The 27,216-nt window shown below is 37.6% G+C and overlaps 1 protein-coding gene, 1 long non-coding RNA gene and 1 other non-coding gene across 5 annotated transcripts in view; 2 read left to right on the plus strand and 1 right to left on the minus strand.

Moving 5' to 3' along the window:
• Positions 1-27,216, minus strand: part of CKAP5 (cytoskeleton associated protein 5) — a 177,373-nt gene that overhangs the window by 32,528 nt on the left and 117,629 nt on the right. For all 3 annotated transcript variants that reach the window (XM_055547027.1, XM_055547024.1, XM_055547026.1), the window contains 18 exons: positions 25,901-26,072; positions 25,167-25,299; positions 24,817-24,917; positions 22,873-22,986; positions 17,297-17,401; positions 13,513-13,602; positions 13,243-13,407; positions 12,621-12,749; positions 11,715-11,897; positions 9,039-9,152; positions 8,640-8,750; positions 7,569-7,661; positions 5,811-5,996; positions 5,223-5,317; positions 1,520-1,577; positions 1,310-1,435; positions 569-708; positions 273-447 (listed from right to left, as the gene is read on the minus strand). In XM_055547027.1, coding sequence (XP_055403002.1) covers positions 273-447; positions 569-708; positions 1,310-1,435; positions 1,520-1,577; positions 5,223-5,317; positions 5,811-5,996; positions 7,569-7,661; positions 8,640-8,750; positions 9,039-9,152; positions 11,715-11,897; positions 12,621-12,749; positions 13,243-13,407; positions 13,513-13,602; positions 17,297-17,401; positions 22,873-22,986; positions 24,817-24,917; positions 25,167-25,299; positions 25,901-26,072 — 2,290 coding nt within the window. The remainder of the gene's footprint in view (positions 1-272; positions 448-568; positions 709-1,309; positions 1,436-1,519; positions 1,578-5,222; positions 5,318-5,810; positions 5,997-7,568; positions 7,662-8,639; positions 8,751-9,038; positions 9,153-11,714; positions 11,898-12,620; positions 12,750-13,242; positions 13,408-13,512; positions 13,603-17,296; positions 17,402-22,872; positions 22,987-24,816; positions 24,918-25,166; positions 25,300-25,900; positions 26,073-27,216) is intronic.
• On the plus strand, positions 2,503-11,704 carry LOC129627643 (uncharacterized). Its single transcript, XR_008702654.1, has 4 exons — positions 2,503-2,603; positions 5,385-5,477; positions 9,098-9,182; positions 11,525-11,704. It is a non-coding gene; the product is annotated as an uncharacterized LOC129627643 (long non-coding RNA).
• Positions 3,088-3,160, plus strand: TRNAE-CUC (transfer RNA glutamic acid (anticodon CUC)). The gene has a single exon. It is a non-coding gene; the product is annotated as a tRNA-Glu (tRNA).

A 27,216-nucleotide genomic window follows, 5' to 3' on the forward strand; every position in this document is an offset into this window, starting at 1 on the left:
ATATCATCTCTTTTTTGGATTTCCTTCCCATTTAGGTCACCACAGAGCAACGAGTAGAGTTCCCTGTACCATGCAGGAGGTTCTGTTTTAATAAATTGGTTCTATTTATTAAAATAGTTAGTTATATATTTTATACATATATATATATATAAAATATACGTCTATATATCAATCTCAATCTCCCAATTCATCCCCTCCCCCCTTCCTTTTTAGTGTCCACTTTGTTCTCTACATTTGTGTCTCTATTTCGAGGAAAGACATGTTCTACATACCAAGATTTTATTTGAATCATTGAGTCGACCTTTCAAGGCTGTTGGAAGTTCACCTATGTTTGGCTGGATGAATTTTGCTTCATTGATAATAGCTGCTACTTCATCAAGGCCTTCTTTCCTGATCTTCCAATTCTTGTCACCAATCTTAGACACCAACTCTGAAGTGATTTTATCACTAAAAAAACACAGAAGACAGAATCCTTAATTCCTGATGCCTAAAAGAATGTCACAGAAGTCCCCTTGACTAAGAAGTGGAAGGCACCAGGAAGAAATCAAAGAAATCATTAGCAGTAAACCTGATTTCTGTCCTTGGCAAAAGATCCACAGCATCACTGCCCCCGTCATCTGGTTCATCTCCATCTTCCCCTTCGTCTGTCCCACTTGTGCTGTGTTTAGAAATCCCTCTGGTTGGAGCCGGTGGGTTCTGTCCCTGCATCTACACACAGATAAGTCAGTGAGGCTAATAAACTCAATGAAGAATGTGAGAGCAAAGCAGTGAGAGGATGATGCTTGTGTCAAACTCTCATGTTCCCTCATAACACAGTATTCACACGGCACATATTTTAATTAGACTTAGACTTCAATTCTGAGACTATGTGACAAAAGGTATTTTAATACACACCTATTAGAATCTGACTTCTCAACCATAAAGCTGTGTTTTGACTTGTACGTCCAACACAATACAGAGCAGTCAAAATTTAGCAATTTCAACTAGAAAGTTTATTCAAGGAAGGACAAGTTTATTTTTAAAAAATTGTTACATTTAGTGTGCTTTTTGAATATGTAATTTTTTCAAAATGTTTGATATGTCAAAGCTACAAAGGATTCCAAGGGGAAAATGTCCCATCCTGTATTATAGCTATCTTGCTCTCTTCCTCGCAAGGTCATCCATTTCTTTTGAACTCTTCCCAGTGATACTTTATATATATAAATGCAAATACATACATAGTCTTCATTCCAAACGTTTAAAAGTTTAAACTTAACCATATAAACATTCTCAAGTCAACTATGGATTGAATCATCTGTGAAACCTTTACCTTCTCAAATTCTGCATCTATCTGGGATAGGAGGGCAGGCTTCTCATCCTCAAAGAACATTCGCAAAGACGGACCAACGTACAGATACATCACACCAAGCAGAGTGATGGCAGACGTCCTCACAGCCTGGCAGAACAAAGAGAACCTTTCAGATCAGAACAGAGCCACGAAGATGGCTGTTCTGTCCTATATATGCTGCTATGTACTCACTGGGTTTGTTGCAGCAAGAGCTGTCTTCACATTGCTAATGAAAGCTTTCACATTCAGCCTAGAAGAAATGATACTTAGAATTAGAAACAAACAAATGAAAGCCTCAACACACTCACTGGGGTTTTCTAAAGCTAGACTCCAGAACTGGCTTCCTTTAGATACATCCTGAATTTGACTTACTCTCTTTCTACACTCATCTAAAGCTAGCTTTAAATACTATTGATATGTTAATTTATGCCTAAATCCACAGAATCGTACATCGAACTGCCTTTGTGACATTTCCATTTTTATGTCTAGTAGACGTCCTGCTGCTGCTAAGTCGCTTCAGTCGTGTCTGATTCTGTGCGACCCCATAGACGGCAGCCCACCAGGCTCCCCCATCCCTGGGATTCTCCAGGCAAGAACACTGGAGTGGGCTGCCATTTCCTTCTCCAATGCATGAAAGTGAAAAGTGAAAGTGAAGTCGTGCAGTCGTGTCCAACTCTGTGTGACCCCGTGGACTGCAGCCCACCAGGCTCCTCTGTAAATGGGATTTGCCAGGCAAGAGTACCGGAGTGGGGTGCCATCGCCTTCTCTGAGTAGACGTTCTACATCTGTCAATACCAAACTCCTGACTGTCCACACCCCAGCCCCCAAACCTGTTCTTCTCATCTTCCCTATCTCGGTAAATAAGTTACTTCATCCTTTCAGTTGCTCCCAGCCTTCTTTGAAAATTCCTCAGTCAGCCTTGACTCCTCGCTCTCTCAAGCACAGTATCCTGTTTAGTTTTACTTTCAAAATATATTCTAAGTCATAACACTTCCAAGCCAATATAATTCCTTGACAGAATTATTTCTAATTAGTCTCCCTGCTCCTGTCCTTGATCCCATCTATTCTGACTGTAGTCTAAACAACCCTGTTAATCTTCTGCTCAGAACCCTCGAATGGTTTCCAATTTATTCAAAACTTTGAGGCTCTACAGGACCTGCCCCCTGTTCTTCTTTGAGCTTTCTCTCCTACCACTCCCATCTCCCTCACTCAGTCCGCTACCGCTGCATTCTGAAGAATTACCAGACTGTTACCATCAGCCCCTCATGTCCTCAAGGTATGTCTCACAGGTGTTATTTCAGAAAGGATTTCTGTCTTACAGAAAATAAGACTACACTAAACCCTCCAAGGTGTTACCACTAACCCCCTATCTGGCTTTATTTTTACTCCATTGTTCTTATACTTCCTGATGTATTTTTTATTGTTTACTGTCATCTCCCCTTACTCAAATAAGCTCCATGAAAACAGGAATTTAATCTTGACCATACTGTATTCCTGAGGGTCTGGAACAAATGACTAGAATATCACAGGTACTCAATATGTAGTTGTTGAATAAATGACAGGTCACAGATGAATTAAAAAGAGGAAAATATTCACACGGCTTTTATGTCATTCATGCCAAAAGGTCGTTTTTACATCAACGACTCTACAGTTATGAAGGGATTATAACAATATCCTCAACTACAGGAGGACACCACAGATACTGACATAACAAACAATTCTTTGCCTGAATAACACTTAAATGATACGTTCTAGGGAATTCCCTGGTGGTCCAGTGGTTAGAACTTGGTACTCTCACTGCCAAGGGCTTGGGTTCAATCCCTGATCAGGGAACTAAGATCTTGCAAGTCACGTGGCATGGTCAAAAACACATCATGTCTAGAGTATTGTGTCTTTGTTTGGTGGAACTGAGAACACTGCAAGCAGCCTATTGAGAACATGTGAAAAGCATCCGGGGACAGAGAAAGGCAGCACAGAACAGCAGTTCGAGTCTTTCCTCAGCCAGAATGCCTGGGTTCACATTTCGGCCTTTGCCGCAGCGGCAGCAGCAGCAGCTGTGACTTGGGCAGATCACTGTCTTTGCCCTAGTTTCTTCATCTATAAAAGGAAGAGAGCATACCTCACATGGTTTTTATGATGATTAAATCAAATGAATTATTATTTGACAGTGCCTGGCATAAAGTAAGCTGTATAAAATTTTGTTAAATAAAACACTGTAGTCCCTCCTTATCTGGGAGGGATGCATTCCAAGACCCCCCTGTGGATATCTGAAGGTATGGATAGTACTATATAGAGTATTTTTTCCCCTATACATTTGTACCTATGATAAAGTTTAATTTATAAATTAGTTTACAATTTATAAATTTATAAACAGTAAGAGGTAAATAATAATTATAGAATGATTATAATAATACACTGTAATACAAATTATGGCAATGTGGTCTTTCTCCTTAATCAATTTTTTCAACTCTACTAGAAATGTGGCAGCAGCTGTTCCACTGGTAAGTGCAGCCACTTCAGTAATTATTATATTTTCAGTCCAAACCTGTTTCTGAATCCGTCTAACCATTCTTACTTGCAGTGAATGGCTTGGTGTCACTTGTTTCGTGGCATTCCTTACTGAAGTCCTCACATCGACTCCATGCTTTTGGGTGGAACACATACCCATCAATGACATTTTCTGCTCATGCCTTGCGTCCACAAATTTAATGCCTTTTCTATCTTAACTAAGCAGTTACAATGCTTGCGGTTTGAGGTGTGAAATTTCTTTTTCCTTTACAATTTATTGATAGAAGATTTGCTCTTACTGTAGATCTTAGCAACCTTAGCACATTATTTTCCTCTTTCCTTACTGAGTTAAGAACTTACCCTTTGTCATGTAAAGGAAGCACTCTGCACCTTCTCTTTAGCATTTCCAAATAGCCAGCATCTCTGTTCTTGCCCTTTGGGACCATTACTAAGTAAAATAAGGGTTACCTGGACAGGAGCACTGCAACACCACAGAGGTGAGCTGATAACTGAGAGAGCACCTCAGTGACTAACGGGGGAACCCACTGGACAAAGGCATGAATCATACCCCGAGCAGGACAGAGTGAGATTTCATCATGCGACTCACAATGGCCCACAATTTAAAACTTATGAATTGTTTATTTCTGAAACTTTCCATTCAGTATTTTTTGACTGTTGTTGACTGCAGGTAACAAACTGTGGAAGGAGAAACCACAGACAAGGGGAGACTACTGTAAACCGATGTGTTCAAACAAGCAAATAACTTTGGGAAAGAGTGGGTTAAACAAGCATCTGTGGGACTTCCCTTGGGGTCCAGAGGTTGAAATCCACCGTGCAGTGCGGAGGAGAGGGATTCAATCTCTGGTCGGGGATCTGGGATCCCACGTGCCGCAGAGCAACTAGGCCTGCACACTGCAGCTGTTGAGCCTGTGGGCTCTGGAGTCCATGTGCCGCGACGAAAGATCCTGTGTGCTGCAACTAAGGCCCGATGCAGCCAAATAAATTAATAAAAGTAAAGAAACAAGCGCCTTTATTGCAGGACTTCTAAAAGCGTTTAATTATCCAAAGTGCACTACAGATTTCTAAACAAATGTGATTTTATATAGTAATTTTCAAATGTATTTAACTACAAATCCTTGGAACTGGCTTTTCTGTGGATCAATCATAAATACTGAAGAAAAATAACTTAGAGAACCCTAATGTTAGTGGATATCAAAATGCAGGAGAACAAGCCAATACAGGCTTTTTAGGAACAAAGGTAGTTTTGTTTTATATAATTTAGACAATCGTGCTCTGGCTTCTCAGAAATAAGCAGAGATAGCTACAACAAATATAATCACCAGTTAAGAGAGTGGCAAAACAAGTACTCGATTTCTTTCTGACTTACCCAGAAAAACCAAATTCTTTTATTGCATTTGATAGCCAGTTCAGAGTTTCTGATTGATTCTTGGGATTCTTCTGTGAGAACGCCATTGACATAACCTGGAACAGAAAAACAAACATACGAAAAAAACAAACAGATCTGAGTTTTCTCTCATATTTCTTGTAGAACTACGGCTTGACATTAAGGTAGAAGTGGATTGAGCATGCCTTTTCTGATGCTAAAGCAATACCTCAGAAATGTTTCACTTGAGAAAATAAGGTAAGTGGCAGTAGTATTAAAAGCATTCTGACAGTACTGTAAATCAACTCTACTTCAATAAGAAATTAAAAAAGAATTCTGGACAGTTTACAACTTTTCATTGGTGGTCTCTTATAATGTCATAAGAGAAAACTACTCTCATTCTTAATAGAATATTCTTGACTAAGACAATTTTAATTATCATACAACAGTTATTACTAAAGGTAAAAATTAAAATGCAGTATCAGAGTGGTTTTACTTGAGAAGAAAAGAACTAAAGTTTAACTAATAACCTTAAATTAAAACTGGGGGAAAAAGTGGGGAAACCTAAAGAAAGAGCACTCCGTCACTAACCTGTTCAGCTGTCCACGGCAACACACACGCTTCAGCTATTGCTGTCATAGCTTCTTTTGCATTGTTCCCACATTTCACATCTCCAATCTTGTCTACAAGTCCATCCAAGACAATCTGTGCTGAAGTTTTGGAAAAATTTCCCTTCTGGGCAATCAAAGCAACTATGTGAAGCTTCATTTGCATCACCTGAACAAGGGTAAGTATCAGGAAATTATAAGTAAGCCAAAGACATCTTTCTTCTGCAGGCTATGCCATGTGGCTTGTAGGATCTTAGTTCCCTGATCAGGGATTGAACCCAGGTCCTTGGCAGTGAGAACACAAAGTTCTCACTTTGGCAGTTCCTCGAGAAGTTAAACACAGAGTTATCATAAGCCTTAGCAATTCTGCTTCTAGGTATGTACATGTGTTCACATGAAAACCTGTACATGAATATTCACAGCAGCATTACTTCCAACAGCTCCAAAGCAGAAACAATGCAAATGCCCATCAACTTATGAATGGGTAAATAAAATGTTGTATATCCACACAAGGAATACTGTTTAGCAATAAGAGACTATAGAGTTAATACATGCTGCAATACAGATGAACCTTGAAAACATTATGCTAAGGAAAAGTCAGACACAAAAAGTCACATCATCCCATTTATGAAATGTCCAGGAGAAGTGATTCACAGAAAAAGTAGATTAATAGTTGCCAGGGACTGGGGGTGGAGACTTGGGGAGGAATAGTGAGTGGCTGCTGATAGGTATGGGGTTTTTTTTGGGGGGTGATGAAAATATTCTAAAATTATATCATGGTAGGAGCTGCAGAGCTATGTGAATAGACTAAAAACAGCTCCACTGTACCCTCTAAAAGAGTGCTATATGCTCAGGAAGTAATTATAAAAATAAAATAAAATAAAATAAAATTGCCTCTTATTATGGATCTAACACCCAGAGGGCTATCAGCTCAAGTCAGGTGTGCTTCCTTCAACTATGTGAGAAGCTGCATTGGGAAAATTTTAAGAGTGGTGGTGTGAGGGGAAGAAGGCAGCAAAGGAACTGCTTGGCATGGGAAACCTTGGAGCACTGGACGGCACAGATGAGGTGCTCTATAACGCAGTGCTAAGAACAGTGTGCTAGGGAACTAAGGATCCTTAATGGAGAACAAGAGGTGGCAGCACAGAAGTAAAGAGGAGACTAGCAGGGACCCAAAAATAAACCTGATACATTTCAAACTTTCATTTACCACCTAGAGGAGGAGAAAACTCTTCTCATTCTCCTTCATGTATCACTTTCCTGTATCTCCCTTTACACCTACTTTTTAAGACTAGAAAACGGCACTGCTCAACTTCATCTCTAGTATCAGTTAATGAGTTAAACTGATTATGCAGTCATTTTTTATCAGCAATTTAAAGATTACATTTACTTTTTATCCAAAGAAATAAGAAAGCTATCTCATTGTTTTGCCTCTCTAGATGAGAGTAGAGGGCTTCTAGGACTAAATAATGAGGAAAATGCATATATATGAATTAGCAAACAATAAGTATTTGTGTGTATATATACACAAATACTTATTTATACACACACACACACACACTCCTAATATACGAAGTTATAGTTAATCAAAATGCATACATTCTATCATTTATTTAAAATTAGATGACACGGTGTCTGAATGACTTAAATCATTACCAAACTATACCTGTCTAATACTCCATAGGATGATGTAATGAAAATTACTTCAATAAAAGACATTAAATCTCTAATTTAAAAATACCTGAAAATTAGTTTCTTTCCATCCAGGTTTCTTGGCCAGCATCCTCACTAATGCCTGGCAAGGCATTTCAGTTCGGTCCATCAGTTCAACAGCCTTGAAGTAACACAAGATAGTAAGAGAATTAAAGGATTAATAATGAGTTCCAAGGGAAGAGCATATCCAAAATCAAGGAAGTGTTTACCTCTAAAGGAGGGAGGGGAATGGAAATGAGGTGGGTCATAGAGAGAGCTTATTTACTTTCTGTTATAATGCTTTGTTTCTTGAGGTGGATGTTTGGCATATGGTTGTTAATAGTGATGCCACTGAAACTCTTTTTCCCCCCCCCATTTCAGGAATTCACAAAGTTTGCCCCATGGAAAGTAACGTTAACAGTTTCAATTTGCGTAGTGTATGGCAGAAACTGTTTATATATATTTTGACTTATTTGATTTTCCTAAAAACAGAGCATAGTAGAGTAGATTAGACGTGTATAAATACAGGTTTCAAAGAAGCACAAATTCAGGTCTAAATCTGAGTGGTGGATGCAGGACTGGAAGCCAGGTCTCCTGGCTGAAGTCTCAGGATTCTTTCAGTTTCTCCACACCCCTCCTCATCAGAACCAAAGAGTGTGTGCCAAAATGAACTATTGTGCTCCTGTCCAACACAGATTTTTTTTTAAAGAAGCTTATCATACCAAGTAATAATGTCTAGTCTTCTAAGAATCATGACAACAAAAAGGGAAACATAGAAAATCGATGAGGGGTGGTTTAAGTGAAGAGACCTGTTTGACAAGTAGGTTTAATACCATATAATATTAAAATTCATGTAAGTCTTATAATTCAGAACAAACCTAATTTTCTTGAGTAAGCACTAAGTTATGAACTGACAGAAGCCACAGAAAGCAGATGTTCAAAGATAAACCCAACACAGCTAAAAAGCAAACAAAAACCCTGCCTCATCTTTAGTTAACATCTATCAAACATGCTCACTGGTTATAAAACACAGCAATTAGGGCTAGTCCTTCACCGACCAATTCATCACTTCTCTATAATGTAATTTTCTTTCATATCCAACTCATCCTCGTGCGCCCACCTTCTGGAACTCTTCCATACAGGCCAGCCTTTCCTTCCAGTTACTGCTGTCGAGAAGCTGTATACAGGTAGCAGGAAGGACAGCTGAAGCTTTTTCTTCACATACTTCAATCTGTAAGATACAAAACATTAACATTAATAATTGCTTAAGGAAACAGAAGAAAAGAATGTAGAATACTCCAACTAAAACCACAAGGACACTCCCATAGGTGTGCTTTAGTATCTGAGGATTCTATTACACCACTATAAAGGGGAAGTTTGTCCAAGGCATGATTTCAGTAAGTTAAAAAGGTATCAATTAACCATATGTTATAGAGCTCAGCAAAGAAAGAACTCGAATCTCCTCGAAGGCATTGACTTTGTGCTGTCCCGACTATGAGGCATGCTGTGTAAGACTGACCGAGAGCTCAGGCTCCACTATTTCTTTAGTCTCTACTGCTTTCTTGCTCTTGGTTCCAGTGCCTCCTGTGCCTCCTTGAGCAGCTGGTTTCCCCTTCTTCAGTGGCCCACCAGGCTACAAGTGAACAGAAAAACATTAAACCAGGTAAGGATTCAGAATAGTGATTCTTAGACATTCTTAGACAAATCGGATTAAAATGAGGGATCACTCAACCAACAACAAAAAAAAACCATATATTTTTTTTGCCCACAGAATTTAGCAATTTCAAGGGTAGAATGACTTCCTGAACATCATTCATGGGGAAATCTATAGAAGCTGTATTAAGAACCTCAAATTCTAAATGAGCTAATTGAGACTAATGAAATACAAATGATGAACTGGTTTTATACTATATGTATTTACAGATTAATTTGAGAATTAATGTTTGGTGCCTAAAATGCCTCTAGATCTTTCCTACACTAGTAAAGGACAGTTCCTGAATTATAATATTTACTCAGTATTTGACCACAAGGAACTCCAGTAACATGAGATTATATTATTATTCACTGTAGAACTATCTGCTTTGTGAAGGAAAAGAGGTGTTATGCCAATTTCAGTGAGTGTTCTAGTTAAGTTGAAGATGGCTATCTCACTGAATTTTTTTTATTGTTTTATAAAAGTTTTCCAGATGACTTGCTTGGGTTTCCCAAGAATATACTCATATAATCTATAAAAATATTTAATCATGTCAAAGTTCCATCCATTTCTTTATGGTTAACAGTTTTTATCAAGAAGACATACTGAAGTTTATTATGTTCCTTTTCAATGTCTGAAATTAGATTTCTTTTGATCTATAAAGTCAGTGATTTTTCTAATATTAATATCAAACTATACTTGCAATCCTGGAATAAACTTCAGTTGGTCATACTTTTTATTGTACCCACTGGATTCTATCCACTAATACTCTATTTAAATATCTTGATTTAAGTTTATTGCACCCCAGTTTTGAACAGTCGCAAGAAAATAGCAGTTTATAATAAGGTACACCGTCATGGGCAGTAACGTGAATATGCCAACACACATCACTCCTCTACCTATTTTGGGTATCTGTTAAGCAACGCCTAAAGGTTAAGAAATGCCTAAACCTAAAAAGAAAAAGATAAAATGACAAAGGACCAAATTAGTCTTGAACATGCAGACCTGTTCTGAAACCACTGTTATCTTGAACATACTCTGAGCTTTTAAGTGGGGTAATGAGCAAAACTAAGATGCTGGTTTTTAATAAAAGAAAACCTCTAACACTTGCCAGTTCACATTAGCAGTAACTGTGCTGATTCAGAGTAACTACCCCATAAAGAGACATTTATTTGTTTTCTAACTGTAAAAATAGAAATTTTTACACTCTGATTTATTACAACACCTTTTCTGGATCTTTTCCCATAATAGTACTCTGTTTAGAGAGGTAACTCAGTTAACAAATCTTCTACTTTCTTTTTTTAAAACACATATACGTTTATTGGCTTAGTAGATTTATTGGCTGATATTGTCCTACTTATTTTTCAAAAGAACAAAAGCAGGTCCTCCCTACCCCATCCACAGCTTATTTTGGGGGGAAGGAAAAGAATCCCTTATAAGAGAAAGCCAGCTAACATGGTAATGTTCAGCAAGATAAGAAAAGGTCTTGAGGTGTGGTGCCCAGGTCACTGTCCAGAAAGGCAGGAATTGGTGAGAAAGGAGAAAACAGCTGTCAACTCCCTGTACTAGAGTACTGTAGAGACAGCATAACATGAAAGAGAGCACACAGGCTCTGTAGCTAGAGATACCTGGGTTCAAATCCCAGTTCTGCAACTCTGGACATTCAACAAATATGTGCAGAATTCCTGTTGTATGCCAGAACCTCTTCTGTGCACAAGGGGTCACCCGTAACAAGCTCTTTCCCCTTGAAGGCTTGTAGTACAGTGTGGAGAGACAGAGTAAACAAATAGGTGAGCTGTAAGAGCACGTGCAGGACACGTAACCTTGCTGAGCCCTAGTTTGCTTTTCTGGAAAAATAGGGATCACAAAACACTTATCTCAAGGGTTATTATGACAATTAAATGAGATTAAGTAGGTAAAATGCTTCACAAAGTGAGGTTCACTAAATATTAGTTCTTTTCTCCTAATTCCAGGCTGGGGTTCAGGGCAGGAAAGAGAATCAAACTTCTAGCATTTGCAGCAGATAACTTTATGCTTAAGAGAATCCAGTCCAGGAAAAGTGTTCACTGTAAGAAAGTCATATTTGCCCTTGAGCATTTCCCCCCTTCTACACTACAAGGTGAAGGTGCGGTGGGGGAGGCCCTGACAGAATGGAAACTTGGTGCAACAACTCTGGAGCATTATTAGCAAAATGACCAAGGTGACGTTATTAATGTTAAGTGGCCAGTCACACTATCTCATCATTTAATGATACTTTCTGATGCCTTAAAATATACTTCCATATCTTCATTATCATTTTTATCTCTATACAGGTTTCAAATAACCAAATGTACTACTGGAATATTCTGTCTTCATTGATATATGCTCTGCTGTATTCTGAATGTTGTAATGAGTTCATCTCTCAAATAAAATCATACTGAAGAATGACTATGAACCTGAGATCCAGACCCTACCATACTAAATTCTAGTTTTTAAGCCCCATTTTCCAAGTCATTAATTAACCTTCGCAGCAGGTGCCTTTTTCAAAGGTCCTGGTTTGGGTGCTGAAGCTTCCTTTGTGTCCTTATCTCCTGCAGCCCCTGAAGCAGCCGCCCTTCCGGGCACAGGCTTGAAATCCTTCTTGTCAGCTGCAAGTCCAGCTTTCTTACCATGTACCAGCTCTACTTTTTCTGAACATTCTTTGATCTGGAAAACGAAATTGAGATAGACATTATTGAGCCCAACTTTGAAACACAATCACCACATTACTAAGTTATTTTTAAACCACAACTACATGAGAATTCAGAGAGAAAAGCTTCCTTTTCAACAAAGATAAACTATCCATATTTTCTGGGCAGTAGATATTATATTTCTATGCAAAGAAAAATTTACGAAGTTTATAATGATCACATTTTTGTAGAAAACAAGTTTACGATTAGTGAGGGAAATGGGGGGAGATAATTTGGGAGACTGGGATTGACACATATACATTACTATATAAAAACAGGTAACTAATAAGAACCTACTGTAGAGCACAGAGAACTCTACTCAATACTCTAATAATCTATATAGGAAAGAATCTAATGAAGAGTGGATATATGAATAACTGATTTACTTTACTGTACAGCAGAAACTCATACAACTCTGTAAATCAACTATACTCCAATACAAAATTTAACACAAACAATAATCACACTTTTGGTGGTAGACATTCATATTTAGAAAGGCAATTTTCCAGATATTAGAAATGAAATTAACTTAAGACATCATTTTTACTTCTTCTAAAGATTGGTCCAATTTTATTTTTTATAATTTGAAAATATTTCTACTAATCAAGAAACTCTGATCAAAAGGACACCAGTAGACAAACCTAGAATGCACAGAGATAGGACTGTTATCCAATTTCATTACAATCCATTATTAACCTACCTTATCAAGCTTGAGTTTGTCTACATCAGCTAAGAATGGGTTTACTGCTTTCTCACCAACCACCTTCAAAGCAGTACCTAAAGCTTCAAATGCAGCATCTCTGACTTCAGGAGCAGAATCATTGATGTGCTATAGTCCGGAAGTAAGCAGAATGATCTTAATACAAGGTACTTCAGGTATTACTGATTCTACTTCAGACTGAGGGCTCTCAGATAAAGAATTTGCTTTTTACAATTCATAGAAACTAAGCTTAGCTTTCTTTTTGCCAGTTAACAGTTACTCTTCCTCTCACCCTCTATCCAAAATGCCTCACAAGCAGACGATCTTCAATGACTCTAAACTGGATGCCTGTGCTTGACCAGATTCAGCTTAATAGCTGATATCAGTATATGGGACACATAAATAAAATTTTTAGTAGTTAGTGGAATTATAAATTTATGCTTTTCTTCAAGAATGGGAACACAAATGGTACAAGACTTTGGATTCAATTTCGAAATCTACAAAGGGTCTGCTCCTCAAAAGACAATAATCTACAGTCACGTAGTCAGTGCATACAATTAGTAGAGAAAAAAAATCTTGCCTAGGTATAAAACAATCCCCCAATTTCAAAGAGAATCTATACCTTCAGCAGAGCAGCACAAAAGGGCTTTAGTAAGCTCTTTGGCAGGGTAGAAGCAGTGCAGTGGCGGAAGCTTCTTGCAATAAATAGAGATGTCTGTTGCTTGATGGTTGGATTTTTATTATCCATTACTGCTAAAACATCCTCACTGATGTTCTGTAGTGTGGTCTTTAGAAAGAAAATGTGGTCAATAAGCTTTTTTCAATTGTAAAGAGCAATCAAAGTATCACACTGACAAACTTTACTTGAGACAAAACCACAAACTCAACTTACAGTAAGGAAGATTGCATCAATTGCCTCCTGCAGGGCTTGTACCACTTGAGGCTTCTTCTCTTTGAATTTCTCCAAAATGGTTGGTACAACCTTTACAAGTGAACAGTTGAAATATATTCGGGAAAAAAAATGACATACTAATTAATACATGCTACATCATGAATGAACTTTGAAAACATGATGCTAGAAAAAGATGTCAGTCATAAAGGAGCACACCACACGTGTATTATTTCATCTATGCAAAACATCAGATCCACAGAGGCAGAAAGTATACTAGTGGCCGCCAAGGTCTAGAGGGAGGGGATAATGGGGAGTGACTGCTCACGGATATAGAGTTTCTTTTTTGGGGTGGTGAAAATGTTCTGGAATTAGTGGTTATGGTAATACACCCTTATCGATATACTAAAACCACTGAATTATATACTTTGAGAGGGTGAGTTTTATAGTATATAAGTTATATCTTAATAAAACTTAATAAAACAATGTCTGGATCTAACAAAATAAACAAAAAAAAATAAACATCTAAGTTGGATTAAAAAATCACTTCCTTTCTTAAAGGGCACAAGAATCTTATGCTGGAACAATCTTATGCCTGTACCATTACAGCAATGCTTCTCAAACTTTTGTTTTTGCATTTGTACCTTACATGCAACCTTACAATCATTTTTTATCAGTAATAACTCTTACTGGACAAAATGATTCTCAACTAAGTGGATTCAGGGTAGGGGAACAGGTATAGTGTATAATTCTTCCTCCTCACTCAAGACTCTGGTAGACCTCACTTGGACTGAGATGTCTCCTGCCCCTTTACTACACTAAAGAAAAAAGAAACAGTACCAGAAATTATAGCAAGTTTTATCAGAATAATATTTCCTATTCAAGTACTAAGTTTAGATCAGTAAATCTGAGAATTTTTATAATGCTTATTTTGTCTTATAAATTATCACTAATTCATTAAACATTTAGTGACTCCCAAGAACATGTATGGAGAAGGCAATGGCACCCCACTCCAGTACTCTTGCCTGGAAAATCCCATGGATGGAGGAGCCTGGTGCGCTGCAGTCCATGGGGTCACTAAGAGTTGGACACGACTGAAGCGACTTAGCAGCAGCAGCAGCAAGAACATGTATTGAATATATGTAGCCAGGCACTGTGCTAGCAGGCAAATTAAGGTTATTTTTTAAGATCTAAAACAATATATAGCAAAACTCAATGGCACCTCCTGCCACCCAATTTTTTAAAAAAAATTTCACAGAAGTGATACAGATCAGAAGAAATATAGTTTCCATGGAAAATATAAAACTGTTTATTTGTTTTTACTGTTTCATAACATTATTTAAGTTTCATGTGTACCACATGATAATTTGACTTATACATACACTACGGCATGCTCACCACCAAAAATCTAGTTTTAATTTGTTACCATACAATTGATTATGGCATTTGATAGTTTTTTTTTTCCTTTGTTTTATGGACAAAATCCCATGATCACACTAAGCTATCATTTAGATTTGTTTGGGGAAGGGTGCTTTTATAGTTGAGACTGAACCCACCCCCTGCCTGTCCCATCCATCACCTGAGACGTCACTTCCACTGTGTGCACGTTAGTTAGAGAGCAGGGTGTTGGGCTACAGTATTCGTTTAACCTCCCTAAGAACTGTGCAAGGTATCTGTCCTGAAAGCTGCGAATTTATGGTCTTGCAGACTTACATTATATACAGATAATGATTAATTGGGAATAAAAGAATGAGAAGTGTGACGCAAAGCAGCAAACTGAATGCTTCACCAGTGGCAACCCAGAACTGTCCCCTCACCCTGCGTCTTGTAGGGAGGCAGGGAGTTTATTGGTCTTGTGTTTTAAAAGCTGGAACTCAATCACGCCATATTTCCCGCTGCTGCTGAAACAACCCATAGAAGACACGCCACCTATGTGCATTGTCATGTATCTTAATGTTAGTCCTTGGCTTTACATGACATAAAATAAGTTGGTGGTTTTGTTTTAGTGTGGTAGAGATTTTTTGTTGTTGTTTTTTAGTTTTGCTTTTACAAATGGTAAAGAGTCTGCCTGCACTGCGGGAGACTCGGGTTCGATCCCTAGGTCAGGAAGATGTACTGGAGAAGACAATGGCAACCCACTCCAGTATTGTTGCCTGGAAAATCCCATGGACAGAGGAGCCTGGCAGGCTACAGTCATGACTTCACTTTTTATCCATTTTGCCTTTCACCGATCAAAAAAATCAAGATATTTTAATAGCTGTAAAGCTAAAGTTCACTTTTACATATATTGCTAAAAGATTGTTTATAAATAACGAAAATAAAGCTGAACCACACTAACATGCTTGATATCAAACATAGTATATAATTTTAAGGGGGGACAAATATCCCAAACTATAAAGCACGAGAGATAGTCTTTTTGCTGCACGCAAAAATCAGAAAGCCAGATCAGAATTCAAACTAGAGGGCTAGGTAATCATCTATAACTAACTATAAAATCAGTAAATTAAAATGTATTTTAAGAATTGTTTTCCAGCTGAAAAATTATTTCTAATACAAAAGTATAAAATATTCTAAGCAACACAAAACTGACCAAAAGCTAATCAATACATTTGATAGCACACACACACACACACACACAGACACTATGTAATAAGTAATGAATGCTATAAAATACTGAATATAATTTTACTCCAATTTGTGATTTACATGTCTAAGGGTTGTACAGACCCTTATTTTTATTTCCCTGGTAACAAGCTAGTCATGATTTATTTTTATTTGGTAGTGTCTTGTTTTTTTTAGTTAAGTTCTCCGAAATTATTTTTAATGCTATGAGTAAGCAAGCTCCAAATACCATAACTAAGTGAGGTTAGATGTTTGCTTCACAATATAAACTGACACATGACTAGAGACTGTTAGGAGACTCTCAAGTCGATCTAGGGAATCAAATGATCAAGTGGCTAGCAAGTTAAACCCTAAAGTTCAGTACAGTCAATTTACAGGAAACATAAGATTTAGAGATCAACTGACAGAAGCCAGAACTAAAGAAAACATCCCAAACTTGAGTGCTTCCAAATTTATATTCAACAAATGTCTCTAGTCAAGAGTTTCTTATAATAAACTGATATATCACCAACAGTGCAACCTACATAAAATATCTCAAGTATGTGAAAGTGAAAGTCACTCAGTCGTGTTCGACTCTTTGCAACCCCATGGGCTATACACAGTCCATGGAATTCTCCTGGCCAGAATACTGGAGTGGGTAGCCTTTCTCTTCTTCAGGGGATCTTCCCAACTCAGGAATCAAACCCAGGTCTCTCACACTGCAGGCAGATTCTTTACCAGCTGAGTCATCAGGGAACCCCACCTCAAGTATATAAGTAAACTATTATTTTTTAAAATAGAAAAACACTATACATTTTATACATTAATCTCATTTCTGGTTTTATACTGCCTTTCCTATTCTCATTTTTACTCTGTTCTGGTTATCACAAGTTATATTTCATCCTGTTATACTGTACATTGTATTTTAAGAGCAAAACAGGATATTAGTAAGTAAATGAATAAGCGAATCAACTCAATTAAGTCCTTTAGGTCAAGTGCCTGATTTTCTACATAAAGCTAGTAAATTTAGTTACAACTGACATCTTTATTATAAAATAAATGTTTTAATGAGCTATGCTTAGTACTAATAAAACTTATGCCAAAAGCTGTCTTAAAGCATAAAGCAAATTAGCCATCCATTCTTGATAAAACTGTTAATCTATATCGAAAAAGGAGTGTTACTTACATGTCCTGCGTATTGTCCAAATTTCTTTCTTAGCCCAACAGCCAGGCCAGTAAGACATTTTGCTGCCAAAGCTACCAACATGACATTGGTGTCCTTTCCAACAACCTACAAAGGGTGGAAAAAAAGGAAAACAAAGGAGTCACAGTCCCAAAGAAGAAGAGTAAAAATTTACTCTTAACTCTGAAAGCTATTATGTAATGGGCAGCCAACTCTGTTCTGTACAAGAGGAAAGATTCTTCTATGACAATATAAAATTTGGGAGCTTCTCTTCCTTATGTCTAGTCCCCTACCTTAAAGCTCTACCAACAAAATATACGTACAACCACATCAAATCTCTAACTCCCCACTGGTGGTAGTCTGGGCTGTCAGCACTGCATAACTGTGCAGGCAACTCTCATACTGGCAGCAAAGCTGGAGGCCTCTTGACTGCTTTGGGGAAGGGAAAGTCAAGACAGTATCTCTGCAAGACAGCACGGAGTACCAGCTCTAACATTTATACCCAAGAAGCACCAGTAGAAGTGCTGTTGGTACTTTCAAGAAGCTGAGGAGATGTAAACTATTATTTATAGGACGGATAACAACAAGGTCCTACTGTATAGCAGGACCTCTATATTCAGTGTCCTGTGATAAACCATAATGGAAAAGAATGTTTTTTTTTTAAAAAAAAAAAAGGAAATGGATGAGGATTCTAAATTGCAAATACCTCTGCAACCATTCCTGAGGGGGCTTACGGCCTTGCAGCTGCCGTTTTAGTTCCCTAGTGACCATCTGGCTTGTATTCAGTCTCTCTCATCAGAGTGTCCTCCAGCAGCGTTAATACTACCACCCTCCTACAGCATACCCTACAAAACCCAGAACTTAGCAAAACTCATAGGTAGTAGCTGCATTTGTATCAACTTAGCAAGACAGTGACTACTATTGCCTCAGTTTCTTTCTGCTAGGATTTTACTGTGGTTTACTGTTCAAGCCAGCTGATGCTAAAAAGATGCTTTACTTTTAAGTGCCCCCAAATCTTAGCTTTTTCATGCTTTCCCCAGGTGGAAGAAATACTTTCATTCTATTTTGGATTTTATCCCTAAGATCTGTTATTTCATGAGCAGAACATTTCATTCCAGATTCCCTGAATTAAAGAACCCCTAATGCACAGCATTATGCATAGCAAGACAGTCCTATATATATACATTCCCTACCGAGGAGTAAGGATTAAAAGACCAACATTTATTAAAAACAAATTAGATGCTATAATTTTATAGGTGCTTTATAATCTTTATAGGTGCTTTATAATCTTTATTCAATTTTTACTCTATAAAACAAGTACTATTATTATCTCAATTTTGTGGATTCCAAAAATTAAATAGAGATTAATACGTTCAAGATCACAGAGTTAGCAAATGGTAGTGCTGTGATTCAAACTCAGTCTGCTTTGACCCCAAAGTTTTTGCTATCTTTACTAAAGCACATTCTCCTTCTAAACTCACGGCAAATTTATTTTCCTCATGAGAAGATGAGACCAGGGTCCTAATAAATGTTTTGTTAAATCTATAATTAAGTCTAGGTATTAAAATTCTATTCATTTTTGTATTGAACATATTGGCATTTGTGTCTGGCTTATTTTTCTTTACTAAAACATCTCTCAGGTATTATTTACATGCTAGATTTTGTATTTAGCATCTTAACATATATTCTAGAAAAGGTTATCAAAAACACGCTAGACCCCATTGCAAGAGATACTACTTCCATGAATTTGGGATGGGATTTGGACATGAGTATTTTAATACATTCAAAGGTGCTTTTGTTATACTGGCCTAGTTAAAGGACATCATTCAATCGAATTCTTAAGAGACTATCTAACATTACCATAAGAGCAGTAGCCAATGGAAACTGAATCTTAGACACTGATGACCCCTAATGCAAAGTTTTGAAAAGGATCTTGTGAACCTATTACAGTACAGGATATAGCAAAAGACTGAGTGCATTTATTGGTAAGTGATGAACCAGGCATACAGTACAATATTTGCCTATTAACACTCATTCTCACCCATCCCAGTTTGACTAAACAAGTGGTTCTTAACTGGGAAACAGGAATGGGGAAAATGGAAAAGTGTTTATTTTTAAGAAAAACAGTGTACACGGAGGGACTCCATTTCAGGGTTGAAGAAAAAGTCAGTAATTCTGTTTGAGATCAGGGAAAGAAAAGTTATAGCTCACAATGTTAATTTAATCTAAATAATGGGACCTACTCTATAATTAAAATTGCTGTCACTTCTACTTAATTGATTTTAAGTAATAATCAATTACTACTTATCTTTAACTAGTAATGTGACCCACTAAACAGTAATCAAAACAAAAACACTGTTGACAGACAATACAAACAGGGCCACGGCCACCAGAAGCCTACACGCTACAACAAAGCGTGGCCCCTGCCACCCTGACTAAAGGAGCCCATGTGCAGCAATGGGGATCCAGTTCAGCCAAAAATAAATAACAAATTTTTAAAAAATTTTAAAAAGAAATTATTTCAGGAATACTGTGAGAATTTCAAAATGAGTAGCTTTTTACTACTTGTATTTAAGGAAAAAAACTGGGAAACTGGTAAGATTACTTGATAAAGACAAGAGAGAAGAGACTATGGAGGGAAGATGGATGGGTCCACAAAGACCAATTAAGTCAACATAACATGGATCTGGGGCTGGACATGGGGCGGGGGCGTGGGGAGGGAAGGATAAGAGTGGGATTAGCAGATGCAAACTAGCATATGGAAGGTCAATAAACAATAAGGTGCTACTGTACTGAACAGGGAACTATATTCAATTTCTTGGGATAAACTATAATGGAAAAAATATTAAAAAAAAACATATATAACTGAATCACTCTGCTGTACAAGAGAAATTAACACAACACTATAAATCAACTATATAATAAAACAAAAACAATATGAAGTTTGTCTATAAGTAACTAAAATAGAAAATACAAAAACAAAAATATCATGTTTCATGTTAATTTATATTGACATTAATTTTTCATGGTTTTAAATATTTTAGCCACCAAATTAAGTTTCTTTTTACTGGTTTGTAGCCTCTGATTGACTGCCCCAACTCCACCATGTGAAGAGGGAAAGACGTGCCTCCTGCTACCATAAGATCTCACACAGATCCACTGTTTATGTCTATCCAGATATAAAAATCCATGACCTTCTCTGTATAGAACACAGTGAGAGTTTATATTCACAGTCACAAAACCAATGGAAATCACAGAACAGTTTTCATCTGAAAAGCTAATATCCTAAGAAAATGCATGTAGAGAACATCAATTATTAACATTCCTGATTCCAATGAACATTCCTGATCATTACATGAGGAAAAACAAAAGCTTTTATTTGAGGCATTGAGAATTCAGTGCAATATATCATGTTTCCATAAGATTCCTGATTTTAAAAATTATATGCTAGAACTTACAGAGAATCTGAAGCTCTCTTCAAGGTCACCAGAATCCCTCTTACTGCCTTCTACCCTTCCTCTCTCTTCCTAGGCTCCAGGTTGGTGAATCTTTTCCCTAGGGCCATTCCCTTTGAACAACAGTCAGTCCTTTGTAACTGCAGATTCCGGAGGCCAACAGTACTCATTGCACTATGCCCTTTTATACAAGGAACTTGAGCAGATTTTAGTGTAGATGGGAGCTCCTGGAATCAACCCTCTGCCCACCTTTTCCCCCAACCTGGGGCTATCGAGAGATGACTGTAGTCTTGCCTGGGTCTGTGGCTCTTCAAGATAGATGACAGAGGAACAATGATTTTGACAAATTATATCCCTGTCTCCAAATCCTACTTGGAGGAAAGCAAAGGAAGACTGACTATGAGAAAATACAGTCCAGCCTCATTATTCACGAATTTCACATTTGCAAATTCATCTATCCATTAAAATTAACTGATAAGCCCCAAATCAATAATCGAGGCACTTTCCTGGTTACTCACAGATAAGCACAGAGCTGGGAAAAATCTGAATTGCCTGATATGCACATTCCCAGCTGAGATGAACAATGCAATACTCTGCCTTTGTCTTTTAGCTCTTACACTGTAAACAAGAGTCTTTTTCATAGTCTAGTTTACTGCCATGGGTTTTTTCCTACAATTTTGTGCTTTTGGTTGGTGCTCCCACTGTTTAAAGTGACCCACAAGTATAGTGCTGAGGTGCTCTCTGGTGTTCTTACATGCAAAAAGGCAGTGATGTCTCTTTCAGAGAAAATAAATGTGTTAGGCAGACTTTGTTCAGGCATGAGTTATACTGCTGTGAGTTCAATGTTAAGGAATCAATCACATATAGTGAATAAGACATCTTCAAACAGAATAAAACAAGGTTATGCATTGATCAGTTGATGAAAATGTGACCATAGGGCTGCAGGACCTTAACCCTGTATCTTCTCTTGGAGCAGTGGTTCAGCATTTGCTAATTCAGTGTTTGTGGTGACATTATAGAACATAACTACCACGAATAATGAGAATTACTCTACTTACATATTCATTTAATTAAAGAGTAACCTCCCTTACCCCCCACCATGCTGCTGCTGCTGCTGCTAAGTCGCTTCAGTCGTGTCCGACTCTGTGCGACCCCACAGACGGCAGCCCACAAGGCTCCCCCGTCCCTGGGATTCTCCAGGCAAGAACACTGGAGTGGGGTGCCACTGCCTTCTTCAATGCATAAAAGTGAAAAGTGAAAGCGAAGTCGCTCAGTCGTGTTTGACTCTTAGCGACCACATGGACTGCAGCCCACCAGGCTCCTCCATCCATGGGATTTTCCAGGCAAGAGTACTGGGGTGGGGTGCCAATTGCCTTCTCTGCCCCACCATGCTAATCCTCTATTAATTTCAAGCTGAAGAAGCAAATACAACATTTTATCCTTGCTATATTGAAGAAGGTGCCTTAAAAAAAAAAAAAAAAAAAGGAAGACACCTTCAGTCTTTTAAGCTCTATTAAAACAACATCCACAAGTGTCTGACCTGACTTACAGATTTTATGAAAAGCCACTACATACAAAAATATCCACCCCAGCATTCAACTTGCTTGGAACTAATACCAAAGAGTATTTTCTAAAATATTTCTTTCTTATTTAGTACTTACCTGCTTTATAACTGACCACATATCCCCAGGTCCTGTGCTTCACTTTACATGTTAATAGTGTGGTATCACTTACTACCTACCTAATGAAAAATACTCTTCACATCTAATATTTGTTCCATTAAATAGACCCAATTTAAAAGGCTCATTCTGTAGAATTATAAAACTAGAATATTTCGTTCTAGATCAGCAAGATTCTCTATTTCTTAATGTTTGTGTATGCTATCAAATAGCATATTTACAGTCAAAGTGATAATTAACAAAGATTAAAAACCAATCCCTCTAAACTAACCTAGGACCGATCATTTTAAATAACCCTTAAAAAAATATGTATGCATATAATTAAAAACAATCAGCAGTGTTCCCTGAATGGCGGTGCTAACTGTGATAGGAAAGATGAGTGATGAAGGAAACTAGCGGCCTGGCCTGCTGTTGGGATGCCAGCGCTGAAACTCCTCATATTTACCTTCTTCAAAGCTTTTACTAAATCTGCATAATCGCCTGCTTCCAGTTTGGGATTTTTCACTAGTACTTCCACAGCTTCCAGGGCTTCTTTTCTTTCTTGCCATTTTTTTGCCTCCTACAAGACACAATATGAGTCACTTGGAGAACAGAAAACCAGAAAGCAAAACAAAAGTCTATTTCTTGTGTGCTACTAATTCAAAGATATCTATTTTTTTGTTTTTTAGAAACTTTCTAAAGCTAGTTAGAAATCAACATTACAAAACTATGTAGCCAAGCAGAATGTTACATTCATGTGTATAAAATTTTGTTCATATGTAAAAAGTATTTTTGTAACATTTCATAATCCTAATGTTCTACAATAAATAAGCAGGATGAAACACCACAGATTGTTCTTCTCATTTTCTACGTAAATTTCGAGCAAGTGTTAAACAGAAAACACTAACAGAAGCATTTCTAGCATATCTCACAGCAGCACATCTACAGGAGAGAGGAATTTCTATACTGCTAACATTAGAAACACCAGACAAGAACAAACATATAACCAACAACCAATACTATTCTAATTCTGATATTAGTTTTCCAAACTGTAGGTATAGTGTTATTTTTTTTTTTGTTTGCTTTGTGGTCATAAAGTAGAAAATGCTTCACTAGAATTTGAATTCGAATATTCACTGTTGGAAAGAACTAGGGATACAAAGATGACAAATGCGTCATCTTGGAGGTAATTATAATTCACTTCAATTTATCAAATATATATTTGTTCATCAGAAGATAACAGAATACCCAAGGAGCTGATAGTAGAGGTAGACCTTCAATAAATAACTATCAGGTCATGACCACTGGGAAAGGAGAAGTACAAGCTGCTTTGGGATAGCAAAGGATTTAACTCAGTTTAGGTTATCAGGTAAGACCTCTTCCCCAAAGTGATGCTTAAGGTGGGATCTGGATGATGAAGAGATACTATGGGGTAAATGGGAACGGGGGGAAACAGTGTTATAGGCAGAAAGAACAGCGTATGACAAAGCCCAGAGTTTAGGGTGGAAAAAAAGTCTGGTGCGTTTGATACCAGGAGAAATTCAGTATGACTGGAGCATGGGAAGTGACAGTAATTAGACATGTGGCTGGAAGGTACATGGAGGCCTCAAACGTACCATAGATTGCCTCAATGACTACAGTATGATTTCAAACATCATCTTAAAACCCATGGAAGCCATTGAAAGATTTTAATGAGGCAATAATATAGAAAGATTTCCATTATCAGAATGAAAATGACACCTCTAATTATACTGTGAAATATAATGGGAAGGAGGCAAGAGCAGACAGGGAGTCTTGTGGAAGATACTGCAGCATATATGGCAAGAGCTGATGGTAATGGTTGGGACAAGACTTTCTCAGTTGGGGGTAATTTTGACTCTTGGGGTATACTTGGCAAAGTCTGGAGACATTTTTGATTGTCATGACTTGGAGGAATGGTATTATTAATATCTGACTGATAAAGGTCAGAGATGCTGCTCAACAGCCTACAGTGCACAGACAATCCCCCAAACAAACATCTGGCCACAAAATGTCAACAGCGTCAAGGTCAAGAAACCTTGGGGAAGGGGAAAAACAAAAAGCAGTAACCCTTGGGTAGAGAAAGAAACCCTGGGGATAGAGAAAAGAGAATGAATTTGAGATATATTTAAAGGTAAGACCAGACAGAAAATGAGGAAAAGTTAAAAGTCAAGAATAATGTTTGGGTTTCTGGCAAGATGTGAAAAAATGGACTAATGTAGGCACTTATTCAAACTAGTATGGGAACCAAGAAGAAACCACTGACTCATTCTAATAGGGGAGATAAGGTAGAAGAGGGCGTGCCAGGATGAGGGCTCAGCAGAGCACTCTACAACAATATTCAAGTAACTATTAAACATGAAATAAATGAAAGAAGTTTACCATTACTTACAATTTTGTCATAAAAGTCTTTGGGAAGCTTGGAAAGAATTTCTACTGCTTCCAAAAGCTCATAAGCATCTATCTGTGGTACCTCATCACCATCGTCACCACCTTCCAGGAGGAAAACAAAACAAACCTTAAAAATGGATGAAATGGTTTTACTTACCAAACAGTCGTCAGTTGTCCTTTCACACTCCTGATGCAATCTTGCCACAGGAGGGACCAGAATTATTAATCCTACAAACAACTTGTATTTTATCAAATGGCGGTCCTATAAAATTTACCTTGTGAACACAGGTTCCTGTTACAGGGCCTGTCTTGCTAATTTTTTACAGAAACCAGTGTTGATAAGTGGCTTACCTCCCTCAGCATCTCCACCAGCAGACTGTTGCTGTTCCAATTTAGCTTCTAGTTCTTGCTGGGAACGCAGAAACCTAGCTGGTCTAGGAGCACCTGTTGGCAGCTTGACCCACTCTTCTTCTAGTTCTTTCAACTGCAAATACCATAAAATATTTAAAAAACATATCTAGATCTCTGCTATTAGAGAATGTATTTATATTTACTAACAGACCTGAACCCAATTTCTTATTTATGCGGCTCTAATAAGGCAAATCAGAAAAGATAAACTTAAATTGTGTACATTTTGTAGTAAAAGTCAAACCAACGTATATCTACTACAATGAAGATGTGTGACTAAACAGTTAGAAAAGAATAAAATCCACTTTTTAAGACACTCTTATTATTTCATGAATTCACATATATTTGCATCAAATAGTATCTCTAAAACCAACCGAAATATAAAAAATAAGTAGAATCCATTCTGTCCAAATGGATATTAAGTCCTACAGTATTATAAAAGGATCTTTTAAACTGTTATAGTTTTGACACTAACATACTGGTATCACAGAATACACAGTATTTAACTTGAGTGGACAAAAGTAACAGCAGAAACAGGTATGCTTGGAAAAAACAGATTTCAAAGTAAAGAATGAAAAATAATTATTTGTAAGGATAGACTATCAACAACAACGACAGGAAGGAGCTATCTCCATATCAACCTTATATAAAGGCAACCAGAAAACGTAGTGCCTTACCTGGACAGGGTTTATGTTTTGTAACGGGGGTCTCAGAGCATCTCGAATCCATCTATAAATCTCTACAGCAATTAATTTGGCTTCATCTCGAACAGCCTTCTCTCGAGATTCAAAGAGTTTTGGCAACACTTTGATAATTGGCTTCAGTAAGATGATTTTGGAACCGAATTCACTGGAATTAAAAATTGGGGGGAGAAACCTGTCACCGTTGGAAAAGGCAATGGCACCCCACTCCAGTACTCTTGCCTGGAAAATCCCATGGACAGAGGAGCCTGGTAGGCTGCAGTCCATGGGGTCGCTAAGAGTCGGACACGACTGAGCGACTTCACTTTCACTTTTCACTTTCATGCACTGGAGAAGGAAATGGCAACCCACTCCAGTGTTCTTGCCTGGAGAATCCCAGGGACGGGGGAGCCTGTTGGGCTGCCGTCTATGGGGTCGCACAGAGTCGGACATGACTGAAGTGACTTAGCATTAGCACGCACTATGCTTGGGTAAAATATTAACTTGAATTCACTCAAACTCAGTTTTTATATCTATATACAATAGGGACATATATAGGTCAAGTTTTTTTCAGGGAAGAAGAAAAAAGGAACTTAAAACAACATCTGTATTTAGATGCCTTTCTTCCAAGAATGTTATTTAATGTCCAGAGTCCAAAATAATACTACCATTTAAAAACTTTCTAGGTAATCAGTCTAGGAATTACTTAAATCTAAAATAGACCAACACTCATGTAACATCTTAAATATATATGTATGTACATATAAAAGCTTAAAATACACACAAATCAATTTATAAATAGTTAAATGAGTGAAATTTATTTTTAATAATCTTTTATTAACTTTCTATGTAATTACGGGGATTCACTCTGCTTGACAGATCACTAATCCTGGCAGTGCGTCTTTCATTCAAAATACAGTGGAAACAGTGTCAGACTTTATTTTTGGGGGCTCCAAAATCACTGCAGATGGTGACTGCAGCCATGCAATTAAAAGACGCTTACTCCTTGGAAAAAAAGTTATGACCAACCTAGATAGCATATTCAAAAGCGGAGATATTACTTTGCCAACAAAGGTCCATCTAGTCAAGGCTATGGTTTTTCCAGTGGTCATGTATGGATGTGAGAGTTGGACTATGAAGAGGCTGAGTGCCAAAGAATTGATGCTTTTGAACTCTGGTGCTGGAGAAGACTCTTGAGAGTCCCCTGGACTGCAAGGAGATCCAACCAGTCCATTCTGAAGGAGATCAGCCCTGAGTGTTCTTTGGAAGGAATAATGCGAAAGCTGAAACTCCAGTACTTTGGCCACCTCATG

This window comes from Bubalus kerabau, chromosome 15 (assembly GCF_029407905.1).
Source record: "Bubalus kerabau isolate K-KA32 ecotype Philippines breed swamp buffalo chromosome 15, PCC_UOA_SB_1v2, whole genome shotgun sequence".
Taxonomy (NCBI): Eukaryota; Metazoa; Chordata; class Mammalia; order Artiodactyla; family Bovidae; genus Bubalus; species Bubalus kerabau.